We start from the raw sequence: 20,708 nt of genomic DNA, 5'->3' as shown, positions 1-20,708 counted from the left end.
TTGTGGACTGATTTAGAAAAATGAGGAAAACTGACACTTGGCCTTGGAAGTATATTTGTACCAAACCTATACATTAGGTTTCCTAATGGGCTAAGTAGTGTCTTTGTAATTAAAGAAGTATAGAGTGCTCTGCAGGCTCAATGTGAATGATACTCAAATGTTCACACTGATGCTTAGCTGCCTATGTTTCCAGTTGGGCGGCTTCACAAGACAGATAAGAAAGTGGCCTGAAGCCTTTGATAAAGCACTGCTGCTCTTCTTTGGTGCTTCAGTTGCAGAGATACACAGGATGACGCAAGTTCCGACACACTTCTTATAGTTTGTCAGTAGAGAGATACACAGAGAGGAGAGAGTAATTTCTGTTTGCAAAACAAATAGTATGTGAAATGGGGTTAGTGTGGCAACAAAAACAAAAAGACATTTATTAAAAATTACTGGTCTTAGCTACTTCTTTTTCCGTAGAAGTGGTTGAGTCAGCATACCTGGAAGAGTTCAGAAAACATGTAGATGAGGCCCTTAGTGACATGGTTTAGTGGTGGACGTGGCAGTCCTGTGGTAAAAGTTGGATTTCATGATCTTAAAAAGTCAGCTAGGTTGGAAAGTCCTATGATTCTATTATGCTGTCAAATTCTAGGTAAACCTGTGATAACCTGAGTACTTGTGTGATTATGTAGACAAACTATTTCTACAGTACTCTGATACCCTTTGCTTAAAGGGCATTTCTAGTTGGTTGTGAAATAGACATTATCATTGTAAGAAAATGTCTATGTATTCAGCTGTTACATAAATATTGACTTTGCTTGTTTTGAAGATATTTACTATTCACAGGTATATTTCAAAGCTGCCTTGAGGGCAGCTGCTTAGGATAGCATAGTAACCAAAAGTATAGGAGAATATATGGTGGGAAACAAGGATGTTACTACTGGACTTTATCCCACAGTATGAAGAAAACCAACACACACCCATTTGTACAGGTAACCATAATATTCATTTGCATCATGTAGGAAATAATTGCTTTCCTGAAATGATATATAGAAAATAAATACGCCAAAGCACTACCCAGTCTGTCAGTAGGTATTTATTGGGTACAGTTTGTAAAACTTAAACACATTTTGATTGTGAAAGAGCACCTTTATCCAAGAACAGGGAAACTAAGATTGCATACTTTTAGTTTTTAATATTGGGAACCTTTAACTTTAGGTGTTTTATTTTGATTTTAAGATTTTAAAAAGAGCTGCTTTTTAAAAAGAGAACTGAGGTGTTCCTCCTCCTCGCTCTTTTTACAGTACATACAAGAAGGGTGTACATGGGCCCACAACTACAGTGTGATTATTTCTTTTGTTAACAGCTACATCAGAGCCTATTAACATTGCTCTGCAATGCAAGTTTGCTACCAAGAGATGCAGTTGGCCTTCTCTGCCACTTCACATAGGTGTGCTGTCTCCTAAGTATGTCCTACTAGGGTGAGGCCACAGTAAAAAAAGCTGCCAACAAACGTATCTGGGTCTCTTGGTTAGCAAATTTCTCTCAAGCCTGTCCATTACAAATATAGTTCATTTTTAGTTTGATATTGCACAGTCTATGCTTTAAATCAACTATAAACATTTAGTAAAAAACAGGTCAAAATGAACATACTGTCATTTCTAGGTGTGCTTGATTTAAAAAAAAAATCTAAAATTGAAGTATTAAATAGAACTCTCACAGTAAGTTTCATATGTCTTTTTATTGTTCTACCTGCCAAGCTTTTCTTTTGTGTGGTCTTACAGCCAAGGTTATTAAAATACCTCATAAGTTACAATTGCTTCCTAATCTTTCCAGCTGTATTGCTTGTGGTAGCTTGTACACAGAGACTTGAATTCCTCAAGATTGCCAGAACCAAAGCTGGTATTAAAAGCCTTTATTTTTCCTTTCCTAAACTATCTGACAGGAAAAAATAAATGATTACCTCTTTTTTTATGATAGAGTACATTTCTGTTATATCCAGAGCTCTGTTTTGCAGGTAGATTTTTTTGTCATCAGATCACAGGTATTTTTCTTCTTCAACTTCAAAGACATAATTGTCCCCATGAAACTCCCTAACCTGATTAAAAATTGTTATATGTGGTGCTTTGTGCATATACTTTATCCAGCAAGAATGAAACACCCTGTAAAATGTGCCAAGAAAATGTGGGGAAAAAACCACAATTCTCAAGAGCTAATAAAGTAGAAGGTGAGTAATTTCATGTCTAAATAAGGTAGAGGTGTATTTACTTCAAGCATTCTGTACAGTAGAAACTGTCCTTTTCAGGCAAGAATAAGGACATACTCAGCCACAAGGAATTTGAAGTTTTCCATTGCTGTAAGAAATTACTGGAGACAAGGCTACTTTTTCTGTTACAAGTAGCAACAAAAAAATCTTACAAACTTTCTTCCAGAGGAGTTACCAGTAAATCATACATTTGTGTCAGGCTTGATTCTTGCATCACACAAGAGCTTACTGTTGGGATCCTGTAAACTATTCTATTAGGCAGTGAAGCTGAAATGAATTAGTATGTTTAACAGAAGACCTTTACTAAAAGGGATTTTTAAATATTATTTTACAAAGAAACTTGTCTGCGTAGTGAAATTGACTGTTACACACTTGTAAATCAAGCTCACATGCTCTAAATACATAAATTGCCTCTCTGTCAATGCTGTTCCAAAATAACTGCTGTTTGCAATTAGTCTGGAATAAATCTCCAGTTACTATGCATTGCTGTCCATCTGTAGACCCAGAATTGATCATTTTACACCATATAAAGTTACTAAAAGGTTTAGACTCATGGTATTTTCATAGCAAACCTATCTTAAATTCAGCCTGGTGAAGTTCCAAACATGGTACATATTCTGGTATAGTAAAGACAGGGAATCTATTTATTGCCACACTTTCACAAAAAAAAGCTTTTAAGTTACGATTGCAGGAAGCAGATTTATAAAGGTAGTTATGTACTGAAAGACAGGACTTTTGCATAAAGTTTAGAGGATTAATCTTACCTGACAGTGATGTGGTGGTTCATCTGTTCTGCATCTTAACTCTCGGCTTCTTACAACAGTTACATGTATTTACAAGTATGCCTCCAGGTCCCCAGTGTAGCTATGTTACCCCTGTGGCATCCTCATATTGCACAAATATTCAGTGAAATGCATCTAGGTATATGAAACTTAATTCAGATGAAACTGTCAGTGTTCTGATCAGCTGAAAGACCTTATAAGAAAAAGCATTCACCAGTCTTAACTGAAAAGAAAAACTACCAACTTCAGCCTAGCATTCTACTGGTTTTCATTATTTACTATATAGTGGAACAACAAAATGCATGTGGATTTTATTTTAATGCCTTGAAATTGTGATACAGTAGATTATAAAGTGATCAGATGAGTTCATTAGGACTAGATAGCCTTTACTAACTGTTAACTGTATGGTTTAGAACTCCAAGAAGTAGTAGTTTTCTAATGTTTTTGTATTCGTTCTTGGTTTTCCACATCCCAAATGTAATTCCCAAATAAAAATCAGGGCTTTTTTCCCCCCCTCCTTTTGTCTCCTATTTAAGAGTTAGAGTATATGCATTATCAGTCTAGAGCCTGAGAAAGCTTGTTCACACTGCTTAATTAGCAGTTCAGTTCTGTTGGATTTTGGTGGTACGTATGCAGGGGCAGCTAAGGTGGGTTGTGTAGAATTGTCATCAAATGGTTATTGATGGAAGGTGACAAATTCTTACGACAAGCATTAATTGTACAAGATCAAAGCTCTTAAATATTTTCATGATGCTTAATTTAGCCTTTGCAGGAATGTTGCTTAGAGTTTATTCCTTTTCATAGCTGTGTGAATTCATAGCTTTTTTTCTTTTTCTTTTTGGATATTACTTACTTTGGATATTCTTCTTGCCAGTCATAGAGGTACATGCTGCATTTCTGAATAATTTAGTTAGGGTAAATGACTAAACAAGTACTGGAAGAGCTGATTTCATCCACTGTGTCAAGCCATGGATTTTGTGCTCATTTATCAAACCATTCAGAGACTGACCAAACTTTGTCTTAAAACTGCTCTTGTTTGTGTTGAAATCATAGCATAGAACACTTCTACTTAAAAGCCTTCTTTTGGTTCCATCATAAATGAAACCACAAGCAAGTAGGGTGAGGGTGGTGGTGGTGCTTTTGGTTTGTTTGTTTTCTTCTGGCAGAATTTGCTGCTGACCTCTTCCTTCAGCTGACTTGTAGGCTGGTCACCCTAGTAGTCTTTGTGCCTCTTCTAGTTTGAATCTGTAGCTTGCACATAACTGCATACCGTTCTGCAGAATTCCCCTAAGGGTCTGTACCTTGTGTTCCTATTTAACCAACTGAGCATGTAAGCTAGTGCTGGTTTAGACTGAAGTGAGGTAAAATATATGACTTGACAGGAAGACAAATAGAAAACCACTTTGAAATCAGAGACTAATGCTGAGAATGCTGTTTCATAAATAAGGCAGAGCCAATCAATGTTTGCTGCCATTAAAATATGTATGTAGTCCTGCATCCTCCCCATTGCTCTGGCTGCATGATTCTGCCCTCAGTGCTGTGCTGTCCTTAGTATCCATCTGAGTTCCCTGCAAACCAGTTCAGGTCACCAAGCAAGTATGAAGTTGTTTTGCTGCACTGACTTCCAGAATTTTTGCAAGAACATTCATGAGGTGGCGGTGAGCCTTCCTGTGTCAGTAAACTATTAGGCTGGCTTACTTTGGAGGGCTATGAGAAATTGTAGCATTAGTTAAAACCCGATATTTATGTAAAGGGATATGGGTGGTGAAAACAGTCATTCCCTTTAAGGAGCGAAAAAGGAATTTGCTGTCTGTATTGTATTATATGTCTCTCAGACATTTCTATTACACTGACTAATGGTGATAGGGAGGTTTATCTGCATTTGTGACTTTTGTCTCGGAAGGCCAATGGTTGAGTTAAGCAACTTTACAGTAAAACTAGCTGCAAGAAGGAAGTTGCTAAAAAATGCTCAAAAATAATTGGGTTTGGTTTATTTTTGTTTTTGTTTTCAGTGAAGGGAGCAATCTCACCCCTGCTCATCATTACCCTGACTTCAGATTTAAGACGTATGCACCTCTTGCCTTCCGCTATTTCAGAGAACTTTTTGGTATCAAGCCTGGTGATTACTTGGTAAGATACTGCAGTTTTCTTTTGAGTTACAAATTATTATAATATGTACTAGTTTCATAGTGAAAGAAAAGGATGCTTTAATGGTGCCCAAATGGGTAGTAAATTTTATTCATGAAGTAGTTCATAACTAGTGAATACTTTTAGTGTTTTACAAAAAAATTAATTCTGCATCTTAAACCTGCCTTGCTAATTGACTAGTATTAATGGACTTGAGTCATTCAGGTTTTGGTTCTAGAGAAGCTATAATCAGTAGCTGTGTGACTTCTACCAATTCAGTTCTAATAAAGTGCTCTTGTATTATTTACATTCACTTCATTAAATAAGTGTTTGTCTGCAGATCTTCCCATGTAGCCCTGAGAAAAGTGGGTGACAGGCCAGAAAAGAAGTGCTTTGTTCTCTTTCTTTTATAGTTTGAAGACTTACTCCTCCTCAGTATTGAGCTGTTTAAGTGAGAAAGTTGTATTTGCTGCTATCATAAAAGCAGCCTTTACTTGGTAAAACCACTTTGTGTGCTGCCGGGAACAAGGATCCACTATTTTATTTAACCAGTAGTTCTGCTTTTGGAAGGGTAGTGTTACGGAGCTAAATTTTCTAGGTGTTTGCCTCGTGGCCAGTTTGTCTCATGGCAGTCCACCCAACAAATCAGAGTCCCAGTGCAAATTAGCGCTTTTATATGTCAGAGTTTTATGTTAACTCATTCTTTTCCATTTTAAAGCTATTCTTCCTTGTCCTATCCCTGCATGTCCTTGTAAGAAGCTCCTCTCCAGGTTTCTTGTAGGCCCCCTTTAGTTAGTTGAAGGCTGCTGTAAGGTCTTCCCAGAGCCTTCTCTTCTCCAGGCTGAACAAACCCAACTCTCCCAACTTGTCTTCATAGGAGAGTTGCTCCAGCCCTCTGATAATCTTTGTGGCCCTCTTCGGGACTCAAGCAGTCCAAGGTCCCTCTTGTATAGTTGCCCCCAGAGCTGAGCGCAGTACTGCAGATGGAGTATCATGAGAGCAGAGGGGGAGAATCACCTCACTCAACCTGCTGGTTATGCTTCTTTTGATGCAGCCCAGCATATGGTTGGCTTTCTGGGCTACGAGCACACACTGCCGGTTCATGTTGAGCTTTACGTCAGCTAACACCACCAAGTCTTTCTCCTCAGGGGTACTCTCAATCCTTTCATCCCCCAGCCTGTATTGATACTGGGGATTGCCCTGAACCACATGGAGGACCTTGCACTTGGCTTTGTTGAACCTCATGAGGTTCCTTCCCATGGGCCCACTTCTTCACAGTATCACAGTATGCTAGAGATTGGAAGGGACCTTAAAAGATCATCTAGTCCAATCCCCCTGCTGGAGCAGGAACACCTAGATAATGTTACACAGGAATGTGTCCAGGCGAGTTTTGGATGTCTCCAGGGAAGGAGACTCCACTTTCTTGAGCTTGTCAAGGTCCCTCTGCATGACATCTCTTCCCTGCAGTGTGTCAAATGCACCACACAGCTTGGTGTCACCAGCAAACTTGCTGAGGGCACATCAATCTCATTGTCCATGCCAACAACAAAGATATTGAACAGCACCAGTCCTAATACCAACTCCTGAGGAACACCACTCATCACTGGTCCCCGCTTGAACATTGAGCCATTGACTGCAAGTCTTTAAGTGCAAACTTCCAGCCAAGTCATTATTCACTGAGTGGTCCGTCCATAAAATCCATGCCTCTCCAGTTAGGAGACGAGGATGTTGTGAGGGACAGATGTGTCATTATGTAATAAGTTGCTTATGGATTTGGCAAAAAAATGAAGTATGCGGGCAGTGTTGTTAGCTGCTAAAAAGACTGCACTTCATAGAGTAAAGCTATTGTTACCTGCAACTTATATTCCAAGGAAGCATTTGCAGTAGCATCAATTAAAGATTATAGAATGACTGCTTGCTGCTGTTATGATATTTGTGACACTGTTCAACTACAAAATGTCTGAGGGAAATTTCTAGTAAAGTCAGCTTATTGCAGATTCTTTTTCTTCTTGGCACAGCAAAAGACTCTAGTGGTATGTTTCCAAGAAAAGGGGGCAAGTAGAGAAGCTAGCTTCAAGAATAAGTGCACCTTCTTTTCTGGAAAATGCCAAAACAGATTGCCTTCAACAAACAGATATTTTTCTGAAATACAGTCAGAATTTTAGTGTGTGTTGTGGTAACTGATGTATGCATCTGTTAGGGTTAGCAGGTCGGGATCTATTTCTGTTGTTTCTGATTCTAAATGGGCAACACTTCACAATCAGAGGAAGCTGCAGTCCCTTGAGGTCCAGAGGCAGATGTGATCAGAGGGGGTACTATGATTATAAAACAAAACTAGTTTTAGTTTGGGCCGCTTTTCCAAATTGGTCATGAACAAAAACATCTGTTTAAGAGTTTATTCACAATAGTACGTGTCAGAATTCTGGCTGAACAGACTCCCTTGTTTCCATGAAATGTGGATCTGTCATGTTGTGAGTGAAGTTCCAATTCAGTATGTAAAATACGCTATTATAACAATATGCCAAGTGTTGGTCCAATTGTGGTTGAAGGGAAAAGTAAAATAAAAAGAGGAGAAAATTACAGCAAGCATATGTGAGTTGTCACTGTTGTTTTGTAATGAAAAAAGCCCAAAGATTTATAGTTTCACCTTTTCCAAGGAGGTTAAGCAGTAATGTGCTGTAGGAGTCAGGCTCGATAACAAGGGTGAACATATTTGAGCAGCTGGTAGAATTAATTGTCACCTCACGGGGTACTGGTAGTTTGCAGGGAAACTTCTTGGTCATAAAGTACTTAATTGCCAGGGACTTGAGGATTTTCTTACTTCTTAGTTTTGATTTGGCTTTCACAAGCATTCAGTCAAAACTAGCTGGGCTCTTTATATAGCAGCAGTTGCTGGGTAGACATATTTTACAGGAATGAATTCAACTGAAAAATGACACAGTTTAGGTTAATAACTTGTGCTTACGCTATACTGTTTTATTGAGCTTTAATGTTTAAGATAATTGGTTTCAAATGCTTACAACAATAAGAATTACTCATGAAGCTTTATGTATTTTGGCAAGAAAAACACAGGGGTTGCAATACAACTACTGATTTGTGCAGAATGTCTGTTATTACACACCAGTATTGTTCTATCAGTAGACAAGGGCAACTGCAGGATTAATAAGAAAGGACTCTGTATTAACTGGAACTGAGTGAACTTGGAGAATGAGGTAGAAAAAGAAAACATTTTTATAGCTTGCAAAACTCTCTTAAAAACTGTGATCATGGGAAAAGCCTCAATTAGAGCCAGGGTAAGAAAATGCATTAAAGTAGTGCTTAGAGTCCATAGGAAGCATGCTTCTTTAGTTCAGGTTTTCACAAAAGAACATACTTATTAGATTGTATCACTTTTCTTTGCTATCACCAGTTTCTGAAATCAGTGGCAAGACTCCAGTTGAATTTAATGAAAGCTGTTTTCAAGAAACAAAACTGGTTTTTCTTGTGGAGTTGCTCAACTCATCTTCAGCAATACACAATAAACCAGATATTTGTTACTAAAACCATTAAATCCTTTTGCTCTGAGAAAACTAGAAGACATACTGTACTGCTAAGAATAATTCCCTGGTGCCTATGCTACTCACAATTCACATCCTGTGTAATTTTCTTTCTTTTAAAGATGAAGCCTTAAAATATTGGCCTGGAATTTTCACTGTAAATTTATACTGCTGTAAATTTAGGATTTCTGTGGTTGAAGACTGAAGAATAAGCTCCATGATTCTCTTGTGCCTATCTGAACCTGCAGTTCTTTGTTTTAAAAATGTGTTTGAATAAAGCATGCATTGGCAGTGAAAACCAATTTTTGTTTCTTTCAGTACTCCCTCTGCAGTGAGCCTTTAATTGAATTATCCAACCCAGGTGCCAGTGGGTCCTTATTTTTTGTAACTAGCGATGACGAGTTCATCATCAAAACAGTTCAACACAAAGAGGCTGAGTTTCTTCAGAAGCTCTTGCCAGGTTATTATATGGTAAGTAATTTAAGTCTGTATTTTACCTGTGGCATTCCTGTTTCATGTCACACTTCTGAAGATTTAGTTTCATTTGGTTTTTAATCCTTCATTGGCTTTATCCATGTTTCTTAATATTTTTGTCATTTTTTACCCCTAAGGGAATGAATAAATATAAATCAAGAATATACTGAAGATAATAATAGCTGCTATTTTAGCATTCAAAATGAAGCTGAATGTCATCTTCTCATTTGATACCAAACTTTGCTTATAGTAAGTTAGTGACAAAAAAAGGTTTCTAAGTTTCTAATTTTACTTTTTTTCTCCATTTTGTGTTTGCTGATCCTTCGCATTTCACTCAGTGGACAAAGAAACTAGACTGGTCAGTTTCACTTTTGTTTCTGGATTAGTTATAATTTCCATTTCTTGTGTGTTAAAACAGTAATGTAAAAATATATTTATACATATAATCTGTTCAAAACTTTATTTTTAAACTGAGCTTTTTGAGGGCAGATTCTAAGTTGTATTGTTTTATGTGTGTCCATCATCAGAAAGGGAAACCATTGAACCAAAGTAAATATAACTTAATTCTCCTTTTCTTTTTAAACAAAAGCCACTCATATATGACCATATGACCTTTGAAGGTCCCTTCAAACCCAAGCTATTCTATGGTTCTATACATACGAACAAAGATTCTTCCTTACTCCTCTTCCTTTGGTTTCTTAAGCAGACATTAGCAGAGTTACTCTCTCACTTGTACTAAAATGAGGAATATTATCATTATTACACTGAAATACATGGATTCACTGTTTGTTAAAAAAAAAAATGCACTGTCAGCATCAAAAAGAGCAACGGTGGCTGGTACTTTTTCTGTTGTTGTTTCTAATCTTGATAATCAGCTTAGTGTAAGTTTGAGTTAGTGCAAGTGAATGTAAGGCCACTTTGCTTTGTTCCTGAGAACTTTATTCTCACTGCTACCATATGCAACAGTTTCTAAAGGATAAAACTTTGATCACTGTGATTATTTCCTTTGAAAGCACTTTCTTCCCATAGTTGTATGTTGTGACTTATTAAGCTTGTAAGATGTGAAGTTGGTTTTCCCATCTTACTTTTCATGCCAAAAACTGAGAGTAGTTTCAGAAGGAGGATTTTTGCTCGCATCTCTTTTATCCTCTCCTAGTTGTTTGTGGGGTTTTTTGCCTGTTGTGGAATTTGGATTATGTCACACTTTTCTGATGATCAGTTGTGGTTCTGTTACGACCTTACACACCTGTGGAGACAGCTTAGTCATTTGGCACTAACAATGTGGAAAGCCTTGTGGACACAGGGGTTCTGTTTTTCAGAATCCAAGTCAAGGTAATGAGAACTACATTTGACCAAAACTCCTTCCATCAGGTAGAATGCAAGGTTGTTCAAGTCAGAATAAATAAACTAAATCTTTGGGAGTGTTGTGGTTTAAACTGTACCATCTACTAGAAAGCAAATTAACTCTACCTCAGCCGAAACAAGCACAGGGATGCTTTAGTCTGTTCTTTTTGTCTTCTAGTCTGCTCTTTCATGGAATGTGAGAAAGACAAATCTGGCATACATGCAGTTACTGCTTAGCTCTTGGCCTATCTATGTTCCTGGCAAAAAGGAGTGTTTATGCTAGCTGTCTCAAATACAGTCTCACAAAGAAAATTAATTGGTCAAAGAAACAGTATTGGATAAGAAAATGTAGTTTTTTTGATGTCTGTTAATGTCCTTTGGTATTGAAAATAGATACATTTAACAATCTCTTTTGTTTTAGAATCTGAACCAGAATCCAAGGACTCTTCTACCCAAGTTTTATGGGCTGTACTGTGTTCAGTCTGGAGGCATTAATATTAGAATCGTTGTAATGAACAACGTTTTGCCACGAGCCTTGAAAATGCATTTCACGTATGACTTGAAAGGCTCCACATACAAACGGAGAGCATCAAGAAAAGAGAGGGAGAAGTCCAACCCTACATTCAAAGACTTGGATTTCTTGCAAGATATGCATGAAGGGTTGTATTTTGACTCTGAAACACACAGTGCACTAATGAAAACACTACAGCGGGATTGTCGAGTAAGTAAAAAATACTGTTTCAACTTCTGTGTTTTTATCTGTTCTATATTTACCTCAGCAAAACAGAGTGGGATGTGGCTTTGTAAGTTTAACCTCCATTCCTTTCTATGGAGTTTTAGGAAAACCTGTGAATGTCAAAGCACTGATGAAGCTTGTATTTTAGTTAAGCAGCTGGGATCTGAGGTCATGGAATTGGACAGGAGTTGGAAGGGATCCACAACAGTCATCAAGTCCAACTCCTGATGCCCGCAGGACAACCTGAAAATTAAACAGTATATCTAATACTGTTGTGCAAGTACTTCTTAAACACCAACAGGCTTGGGGCCGTGATCACTTCCCTGGGGAACTAGTTCTAGTGCTTGACCTCCCTCTCACTGGAGAACTTTTTTCTAGTATCCAATCTGAAGTTCCCTGAGCAGCTTTAAGCCATTCCCTCACATCCTGTCACCAGGCACCAGAGATCAGCACCAGCCTTTCTGCTCCCCTTGTGAGGAAGTGGTAAACAGCAATGAGGTCACCCCTCAGTCTCATGTTCTCTAAGCTGAACAAATCTAATCTCCTCATCGGTTCCTCACAAGTTAAGTCCTCTAGTGCTTTCGCCAGCTTTGTTGCCCTCCTTCGGACAAATGCTAATGTTCTTATATTGCTTTTATTCTGTGAAGCCCAAAACTGCATACAATACTTGAGGTGAGGCAGCACCAATGCTGACTGTTCTCGAACAATCTTTCAGCCAGTTGGCTATGCTGTGCTTAATGCACCCCATGTTAAGGTTGGCCATTTTGCATGCCAGGGCACATTGCCAACTCACTGACTTTTATCATCCAGCAAAACCTCACAATCCCTTTCTGTAGGCTGTCTCCCTATTTGTCTGTACATCCAGGATTTCACTGATCCGTCTGTGGATCAAATTACTGTAGGGAAGTAGTCCAGTAGAGGCTTTCTATATTCTAGTTCTTGTTTTCCACTGATTTGGAGATTTTAATTATTTTTTTCTGAGGCACAATTAGCCCTGTGGTACTGTTGTTACATATGATAACAGAGCTTGTAACATATGATAACAGATCTTGTAACATATGATAAGAGAGTTTTTAACACATGATAGCAAGCTTGTAGAACTGCAAGCTCAGTACTGCTTCAGTAAGTCTGTAAATTAACAAGAACTAGGAAACTGAAGGGTGTGTGTGTGTGTGTCTAGTGGCAGAGGTCTTATTTCTGGAGCAAAGTAATTTCTTCCTCAGTGAAAGGTAGTGCTTAGTGTCTACATAACATTTTCAAGGCAAGAGAAGGATACTTACTTGCCATTGTCCTTTGAGAGGACCTTAGTGAATGGACTCAGTGACTATTGTGGACAGGGGAAATTGCTGTAAAATGGATTTTTTTTTTCTGTTCAAAGGTAAGAAAATATGAAGTAGGTAAGAGGGGAGTTATCCAGGTCTCAGAGTTTCATAAGGTTCACAGTTGTGGAAAGAGAAGATAGGCTTTGTCTGAGAGGAATCCTGAGTGTTGCATAATAAAACAACTCATCACATAGAAGAGGCATCCTGAACATCAGTTTGTTGTTTGCTGCCACCTGTGGTGCAAGATGGAAAGCGTTGTTTTTGCACATGAATAGTACTTCTTGTTTAATTATCACAGAAGTCTGCAATGTCTTGTGCTTGGTTTGTAAAGCTGGGTGATCTCATGTTCAGCTGCATGTGCAGGGTGAAGCATTTATCCAACACCACGCATTGTTCTTTCTGTAGCCTGTTGCAGTGGGTGTTCCCTGAGCTCCTGCCATGTGTGATAATGCAAAATGCATCAGTATGTCACATCTGGGGGTCTGTATGCCCTTTTGTGCATCCTCCCACTTGTCAAAGGTTACCCAATCAAAGCCAGGGGGGTCTATTATATAGAAAATAATACATGGAATCTAAAAGAGGGAACTGGGCTAAAAAGTGAAAACAAGAATCAATTGTTTCATTGTTACACAGACAGCGTACTCTTACTGATTCTTTGAAAGTACCAGTAAGTTCTTGCTACATATTACTTGAGTGCTGAACTAACCATCATGTTTCGCAGTGTGTTAATCGTAGATTAAGAGCTCGCAAATTAGTCTGGAGTTCTTAAAGGTCCAGCTAAATCTTTCCACCTTTATGGTATAGGGATGGCTACTTAGCATAAGTGATAACTCACCTAGATTTTTTAGACCTTCAAAACTTGCCATCTCTCATTTTATTCCAAAGTAAGAAAGTTAGTGTAGACACCGGAATTAAAAATTCATTAAAGAAAGGAAATGAGCTTACCAGTACTACAAACAGTAGTGTTGGCGCAACTTGAAGGAGTATTGAATTTTCACTACAGAGCAGAAATAATAAATGGCATGTCATGGAAGTAAAGAATGTGCTACTCTTAGATGAAGGCCCTCTTTGTCAAAAATGGTAGTTTGAGGAAAGTGGATATGTAGTGATACTGCCGATCTCTTGTATCTTTAGGTATTATCGCTCCTGTAGTATCAATTTAAATTCAAATTTCTCTTCATTTCTACTTTGGAAATCAGAAACAAGATTGTAGTTTTTAGGAGTTAACAGTATAGTTAACAACATGTTTTAAGAATTCTGTAGAAATGAGAAGTGACTCCACATGCTTTGGAGGGGTTGGTGATTCATTTTCACAGGATAGATTGTTTCTAAACCAGACCCGTTGCTAGGCGTTTGACATTTGCACAATTGTTCCAGAAAAAAAAGCTTATTATGCAAATAGTGCTTTATTTTGTGGGATTTTTTAATATATTTCCTTATGTTGGAGAGTAATTATTGATTCAGTGTAGAATCAATCTTCTTTATGTCAGTTTCTGTGTTCCATTTCCAAAATGCTTGTAGAAGAAGAAATACTCGCATGCATGGTTAACCTGTTAGGGTTTTTTGTATTTCATAAGCTTCTGAAATGATATTTTTTTTAGTAGCATTTTCCTTAATTATGTTAAGAAAATGACCTGCTGACTTGAGGATGTTTGCATGTTTTGCAACGTGAATGTAGATTTCTCTAACAGACATACACAGCTTAGGCTGGCTGCATCTGAAATAAAAATTCCATGGCAGAAATACATGCTCTGCTCTATTAGTGGCTGAGATAGCTGAATGTAGCCCCATCAAAGATGATTCACAGAATGCTTTAATATCTGATTAGCTCACATTGAAAAACTGATTCAGGGAATTATTTTTCCATATTTTGAAACAATGTATTTTGTGATTCCATTTCACTGTGGGTTTTATGTGGTACAAAAGCAAAATAGTGCTTAAGGCTAGAAGGGGAAAGTGACACTTGCCGTCTGAAAGTTGTCAAAGCAGCCAAAGCTAGCCTTGTAAGCAGTACTTGGTGACCAAGTGGAAACATTGTGCTGCCAGAATCTGTGTAGCTAGTGAAATACAGAAATACAGATTAGATGAACAATTTATTGTTATTAATTGAATGTTTAGTTGTCATTATTGAATAAAACACTTAATCATGCTAAAAAATAAGAATATTCTTGCTGGAATCTTCCAATGCCTTTTTGCTAGCAAGGTGCATTTCAGAGCAGTTATATGGGTGAAGATTGGATTTCTCTCACTTTTACTATACAAGGAGTGTATTTCTGGGACCTAACATGAATTTCTAGTGATCACAGTATCACAGTATCACAGTATGCTAGAGATTGGAAGGGACCTCAAAAGATCATCTAGTCCAATCCCCCTGCCGCAGGGGGGATAATGTTACACAGGAATGTGTCCAGGCGGGTTTTGAATGTCTCCAGGGAAGGAGACTCCACAACCTCCCTGGGCAGCCTGTTCCAGTGTTCCGTCACCCTCACTGAGAAGAAGTTTCTTCTCAAGTTTAAATGGAACCTCTTGTGTTCCAGTTTGTACCCATTACCCCTTGTCCTATCATTGTTTGCCACTGAGTAGAGCCTGGCTCCATCCTCGTGACACTCCCCCTTTATATATTTATAGACACTTATAAGGTCACCCCTCAGTCTCCTCTTCTCCAAACTATAGAGACCCAGCTCCCTCAGGCCTTCCTCATAAGGGAGATGCTCCACTCCCTTAATCATCTTAGTTGCCCTGCGTTGGACTCTCTCCAGCAGGTCCCTGTCCTTCTTGACCTGAGGGGCCCAGAACTGGACACAATATTCCAGATGCGGTCTCACCAGGGCAGAGTAGAGGGGAAGGAGGACCTCTCTCGACCTACTAACCACCCCCCTTCTAATACACCCCAGGATGCCATTGGCCTTCTTGGCCACAAGGGCACAGTGTTGGCTCATGGTCATCCTGTCGTCCACTAGGACCCCCAGGTCCCTCTCCCCTACACTGCTCTCTAACAGGTCGTTCCCCAACCTATACTGGAACCTGGGGTTGTTCCTGCCCAAATGCAGGACTCTACACTTTCCCTTGTTGTATTTCATCAAGTTATTCCCTGCTCAACTCTCCAGCCTGTGCAGGTCTCGCTGGATGGCAGCACAGCCTTCTGGCGTGTCAGCCATTCCTCCCAGCTTAGTGTCATCATCAAACTTGCTGATAGTACACTCAATTCCCTCATCTAAATCATTGATGAATATATTAAACAATACGGGTCCCAGTACTGACCCTTGAGGCACTCCACTAGTTACAGGCCTCCAACTAGACTCCCCCCCATAGACTATAACACTCTGGCTTCTCTCCTTCAGCCAGTTCACAGTCCACCTCACTACCTGATCATCCAGACCACACTTCCTCAATTTAGCTGTGAGGATGCTGTGGGAGACTGTGTCAGATGCTTTGCTGAAGTCAAGGTAGACCACATCCACCGCTCTGCCATCATCCATCCACCGTGTTATTTCCTCATAAAAGGCTATGAGATTGGTCAAGCATGACTTCCCCTTGGTGAAGCCATGTTGACTGCCCCTCATAACCCTCTTATCCTTGATATGCCTTAAGATAGGACGAAGGATGAGGTGTTCCATCACTTTCCCAGGGATGGAGGTGAGGCTGACCGGTCTATAGTTACCCGGGTCCTCCTTCTTGCCCTTTTTGAAGACTGGAGTGACATTTGCTTTCCTCCAGTCCTCAGGCACCCCTCCTGTTTCCCAAGACTTGGTAAAGATGATGGAGAGTGGTCTAGCAATGACTTCCGCCAGTTCCCTCAGCACCCGCGGGTGCATCCCATCTGGACCCATGGATTTATGGATGTCCAGATTGCTCAACTGGTCTCGAACCCATTCCTCATGTGATCTCACATGGATGACAGAATCATAGAATCATAGAATAGTTAGGGTTGGAAAGGGCTTTAACATCAGATGTTCTGCAGGACTTTCTCAGTTTGCCATGAATTTATAGCCCTTTAATACTGTGATTTGTTTGTTTTTCATTAGATTAGGATATCATTTTGTTACCTTCCTAGCAAAAACTTGCTGCTGCTTCTCAAAAGCAGTCCCATCTAAAATCATCAAAGCTACTTGCAAGCAACCCTTGACCCAGGAAAAGGCTTACGACTTTTTGTGTTATCATAGAATGCTGCATGTTAAGAAATAGCTTGATGTGCTGCATCTGTAACTTTTTTTTTAGCAAACCAGATCAATTTCTACAACTGTGTGTGTGCAAAATGTGTTACTTACACATTTAAAAATAATCATGGTTTCCAGTCTTAAATATTAATGTTGATGATCTTTGATGAAGGTCCTTTCCAACCCAAACTGTTCTATGATTCTATACATATGTGAGGACCTTTCAGATATATTCAGCTAGAAATTCCACTGTCTGAAATAAAATTTGTCTTAATACAGACTAAAGAGTTTGACATGAAGTATGTTTTTGTTGAATGCTGATGTCTGATATTCTTCCTTGTTATTCAGGTTAATTATTTTGTGTGAGATTTTTTCTTAGAAACAAATAGTGGAGTAAAACATGCTTAGATTTGGTCAAAAGGTGTGTATTTGCATAAGGACTGGTTGATTTGTTTATCAAATTTCTAAGGGGAGATAATCAGAACCGTATATCAAACCAGTAGGCAGACAGAGGGGTAGATACTATTATGGCATCCTATATGGCACCATTAAGGTAGGTATTTTTGCAGATGATGAATTGGTGTGGGGTTTTTTGTTTTTTAGCTTTTTTTTTTTTTTCAGTCTACCTAGAATCTACTCTCAGTATTTGGTGGCTGACATCCACTGATTACACACTTCTAATGAACACATTATATAGTAATTTCTTTTTGAGAAAGTCTGAGTAAAAGATAGTAATAAGCAATCAATGAAGTCTAGAACTTATTTGGCACCCAGTGTCTGTGCCTTTGTACCTATCAGTTGCACTATTTTTGCAATTCATAGTTGTAAACCTAGAAGTTATTCTAGTGGGTGTTATCCCACACAATGCTAAATAATATTTCATTTCATTAATTAGATTGAAATTAGATTACATTTCATCGTCATGGTGTATGGTGATTTAGAAATACGCTTTTTCGTCCTGTCCTGAAATCCTGTGTCAGCTCTGTTATCAGAGGATGCTCTGAAGTACTGAGGGTCATAGGTTAGCAGCCTCCTTCTTACTCGATTTGAGCTACCCCTCCTCTGTGCAGGATTATTCCATTAAAGATGTTTTATAAAATCCTCACTTGTGTCTAGAAATCCAGATGAGGCTGTGCCTTTCTATAATTAGATTACAGTGTGTTATGTTTTGTTTCTTCATTTTGGATGCTTAAAACAATGCTAAAATTAAGATGCCATGTTCTTCATGGAAGAGAAATGCCAGAGATTTAAAAGAACTCAGCTGTATTGTACATTTGGCTTCTACTTAACATAATGAGTACATAAGAAGTATTGATGGAGTGGAACAGAGCTTTCCTACCTCTGCTGATATACTTTTAGCATTGGAGCTAAAATTATCTCTAGGAATGTATTAAGTAGTAGATCCCCTTTTCTTCCTCATACAGTTTCACAGACCACTAGACTTTTCCTGGTGATTGCCAAAAAAAAAAAAAAATCTCATTTTGGATTTGCAAAATGTGTTTCAGAGGTCACAAGCCGTCTTGGTGTTTCATGTAAAAAATATTTATACTTTGATAGTCTTCATCAAAGTTACATACTTGCAGTTACTGCTCTTTATTTGTCTTCTCTGCAAAATCAGATTTTGTTCTTGTTCATGTAAAAAGATGTACTATTGCCTCTTGATTCTGATCAAGAATTATATGAATTGTTTGTTGTTGAGTTGCATGAGGTGAAGGAGAGGTAAGTGGCACAGCATGTCCTTCCTGGTTGCTACCGTTTTTTCTCCTTCACTTAGCATTGCTGTTATGTAAAATATTGAACACAGTTTCGTTATATTGCTGGATGTGATTGCAGACTGTTATAGTTCACCTTTGCATAATGACTTGAACTGTATTTCCTTTTAATGGGAGTATGTCAGACTTCATAATGATGTAACTGACTAGAAACTTATGATAGTACACATGCATGCAAGAAGAAAGGGAACTTGCCTACTCACAGAGGCAAAGTGGTTGGTAGAGCTAGAAGAGAAAGCTGTTTGGTTAAGTCATGCTTCAGAAATAAAACTGCCTAATAAAGATGTGTGATTTTTGCACCAAAATTCCATCCGCTGTTAATGAGATGGTGGTAGCAAATGCTTTTTTTGACACTTGAAAATTCTCAACGTATACTTTCTCAGTTATAAATAGGAGGTGGAGGAGAGGTAGAGAGTAGTGTAGGAAAAAATGCTGTGTAAAGTCTGGAACATGCATTAGCAGTGACTTTAAAGATGTTTGTAGTTCATAATTATATGGTGGAACTATTAATTGATTATTTGCTAGAAATAAAAAAAGTGCTCACTGGACATACATTCCTTGACTACAAAGTAACACTGGGTTACCTTTCAGCTGTGCATCCTTCATGCCCACTTGTAACAAGAGCATTGAGCTAATTTGGTAACTAGCACTTTGACTTATGTGGAGGTTTTGTTTATATTAATGTATGATAATATATATTAATATAGTTTTAATTATAATTTTAAAACATTTTGCTAACAAGATAAATTTGTGCTTTGAAGGACTGCTACTGAAGTTTTCAAAATAATGCTGTGTAATTCGTACTGTATGTGGTCTTCACTTGTTTTAGTACAGCCGTTTCTTCTTTGTTGATAGGTTCTAGAAAGTTTTAAGATCATGGATTACAGTCTGCTACTGGGAATCCACATACTGAACAGTAACATGAAGGAAAAAGAGGGAGAGAGTTCCCAGAGTGCATCGGATGCAAAGCGGCCCGGGGGGCAGAAAGTTCTCTATTCCACAGCCATGGAGTCTATACAGGGCCCTGGAAAGACGGGAGACTCTTTCACCACAGGGACAACAAACACGTAAGTGCCAGAATGTGCGCTTAAGGTTACTATTAAAACTTGCATGTTCTGTTTCTTCAGTCTGTGACACTTGGTATTAAAAGGCAAAACATTCAAGAGTACACTGCATTTCAGAAATTGAAAGAGTAAGCCTCCCTCCCCATTCCTTCCACACCCCCTACCCTCAAGAAAAAAAGCTGGACCCTCATGATCTGCTGCAGAGGAAATTAAAGTGTTGATTAGTAGCTTGTTCAGCTTTAAATACACAATGACAAATTTGGTTAATTCAGAGTGACTTATGTATGAACAAGGGCATTTGCTTATGAAAGAGGTATTATGAGACAGCTATTACAAGAATCTCAGGTATAATCTGATTTTAACTGGAAACAGTCTGATGAGCCATACTATTTATCAATATTGAAATGGAAATTCCTACAGTGGTTGTTTTCATCTCAAATTATTATACATGATAAGTAGAATTCTGTCATCCATCACTGAAGTGCGGTCATATCCATGTACAGTGGATACTTCCTAAGAACTGCTGCTTTCCTCTTGTTTTTCTACCTATCAAAAGTTGCAGTAGGAATTTAAGTATATAGAACAGTAGGTTTTGTATTGTTTCCTCTGGAATACATTCAGTGTTAGAGCGTTATGTTCACCATTCTCATTCTATGTATTCAGTCATTTGTTGTAATACGGGTTTAATTTCAAATTAAGGATTTCCTCTTCTGGTTCTCAAGTGAGCTGTCTAGGTAAATACAACTAATGATATAGAAACACGTGCTTAAATCTACAGCTAACAAATAGGAGAATTTTGATATTTAGCATTTGTAGAGAGTTTCCAGATGTTAAGAGCCCTAGAATATAAACTCGAGCTGAATTTCACTCGTTTTTTTCAGCATCACTCACTTTCACACAGAAGAATGCTCTTGTATGGTGGCAGAGGTGTTGCACAGGCAGTTTTGTGGGTGTTGGGTTTTGGTTTTGGTCCGGTTTTTTAACGGAAAGCCAAACCTGATTATATAGGTCATTGTGTCCTGGTTTCAGCTGGGATAGTAATTTTTCTCCTTCCTAGTAGCTGGGACAGTGCTGTGTTTTGGCTTTAGTCTGAGAACAATGCTGATAACACACCGATGTTTTAATTGTTGCTCAGTAGCGCTCAGT

At 38.5% G+C, this 20,708-nt stretch overlaps 1 protein-coding gene across 4 annotated transcripts in view; it reads left to right on the top strand.

Annotated features, from left to right (window-relative positions):
• The window catches only part of PIP5K1B (phosphatidylinositol-4-phosphate 5-kinase type 1 beta), a 64,691-nt gene that overhangs the window by 20,396 nt on the left and 23,587 nt on the right, over positions 1-20,708 (top strand). For all 4 annotated transcript variants that reach the window (XM_062624077.1, XM_062624078.1, XM_062624079.1 and 1 more), the window contains 4 exons: positions 5,043-5,160; positions 9,012-9,164; positions 10,933-11,232; positions 19,354-19,565. In XM_062624077.1, coding sequence (XP_062480061.1) covers positions 5,043-5,160; positions 9,012-9,164; positions 10,933-11,232; positions 19,354-19,565 — 783 coding nt within the window. The remainder of the gene's footprint in view (positions 1-5,042; positions 5,161-9,011; positions 9,165-10,932; positions 11,233-19,353; positions 19,566-20,708) is intronic.

This window comes from Pezoporus occidentalis, unplaced genomic scaffold, assembly GCF_034315485.1.
Source record: "Pezoporus occidentalis ecotype Australia unplaced genomic scaffold, CSIRO_AGI_Poc_V1 ctg260, whole genome shotgun sequence".
NCBI classification, from domain to species: Eukaryota; Metazoa; Chordata; class Aves; order Psittaciformes; family Psittacidae; genus Pezoporus; species Pezoporus occidentalis.
This window is presented reverse-complemented; position numbering and strand designations above follow the sequence as displayed.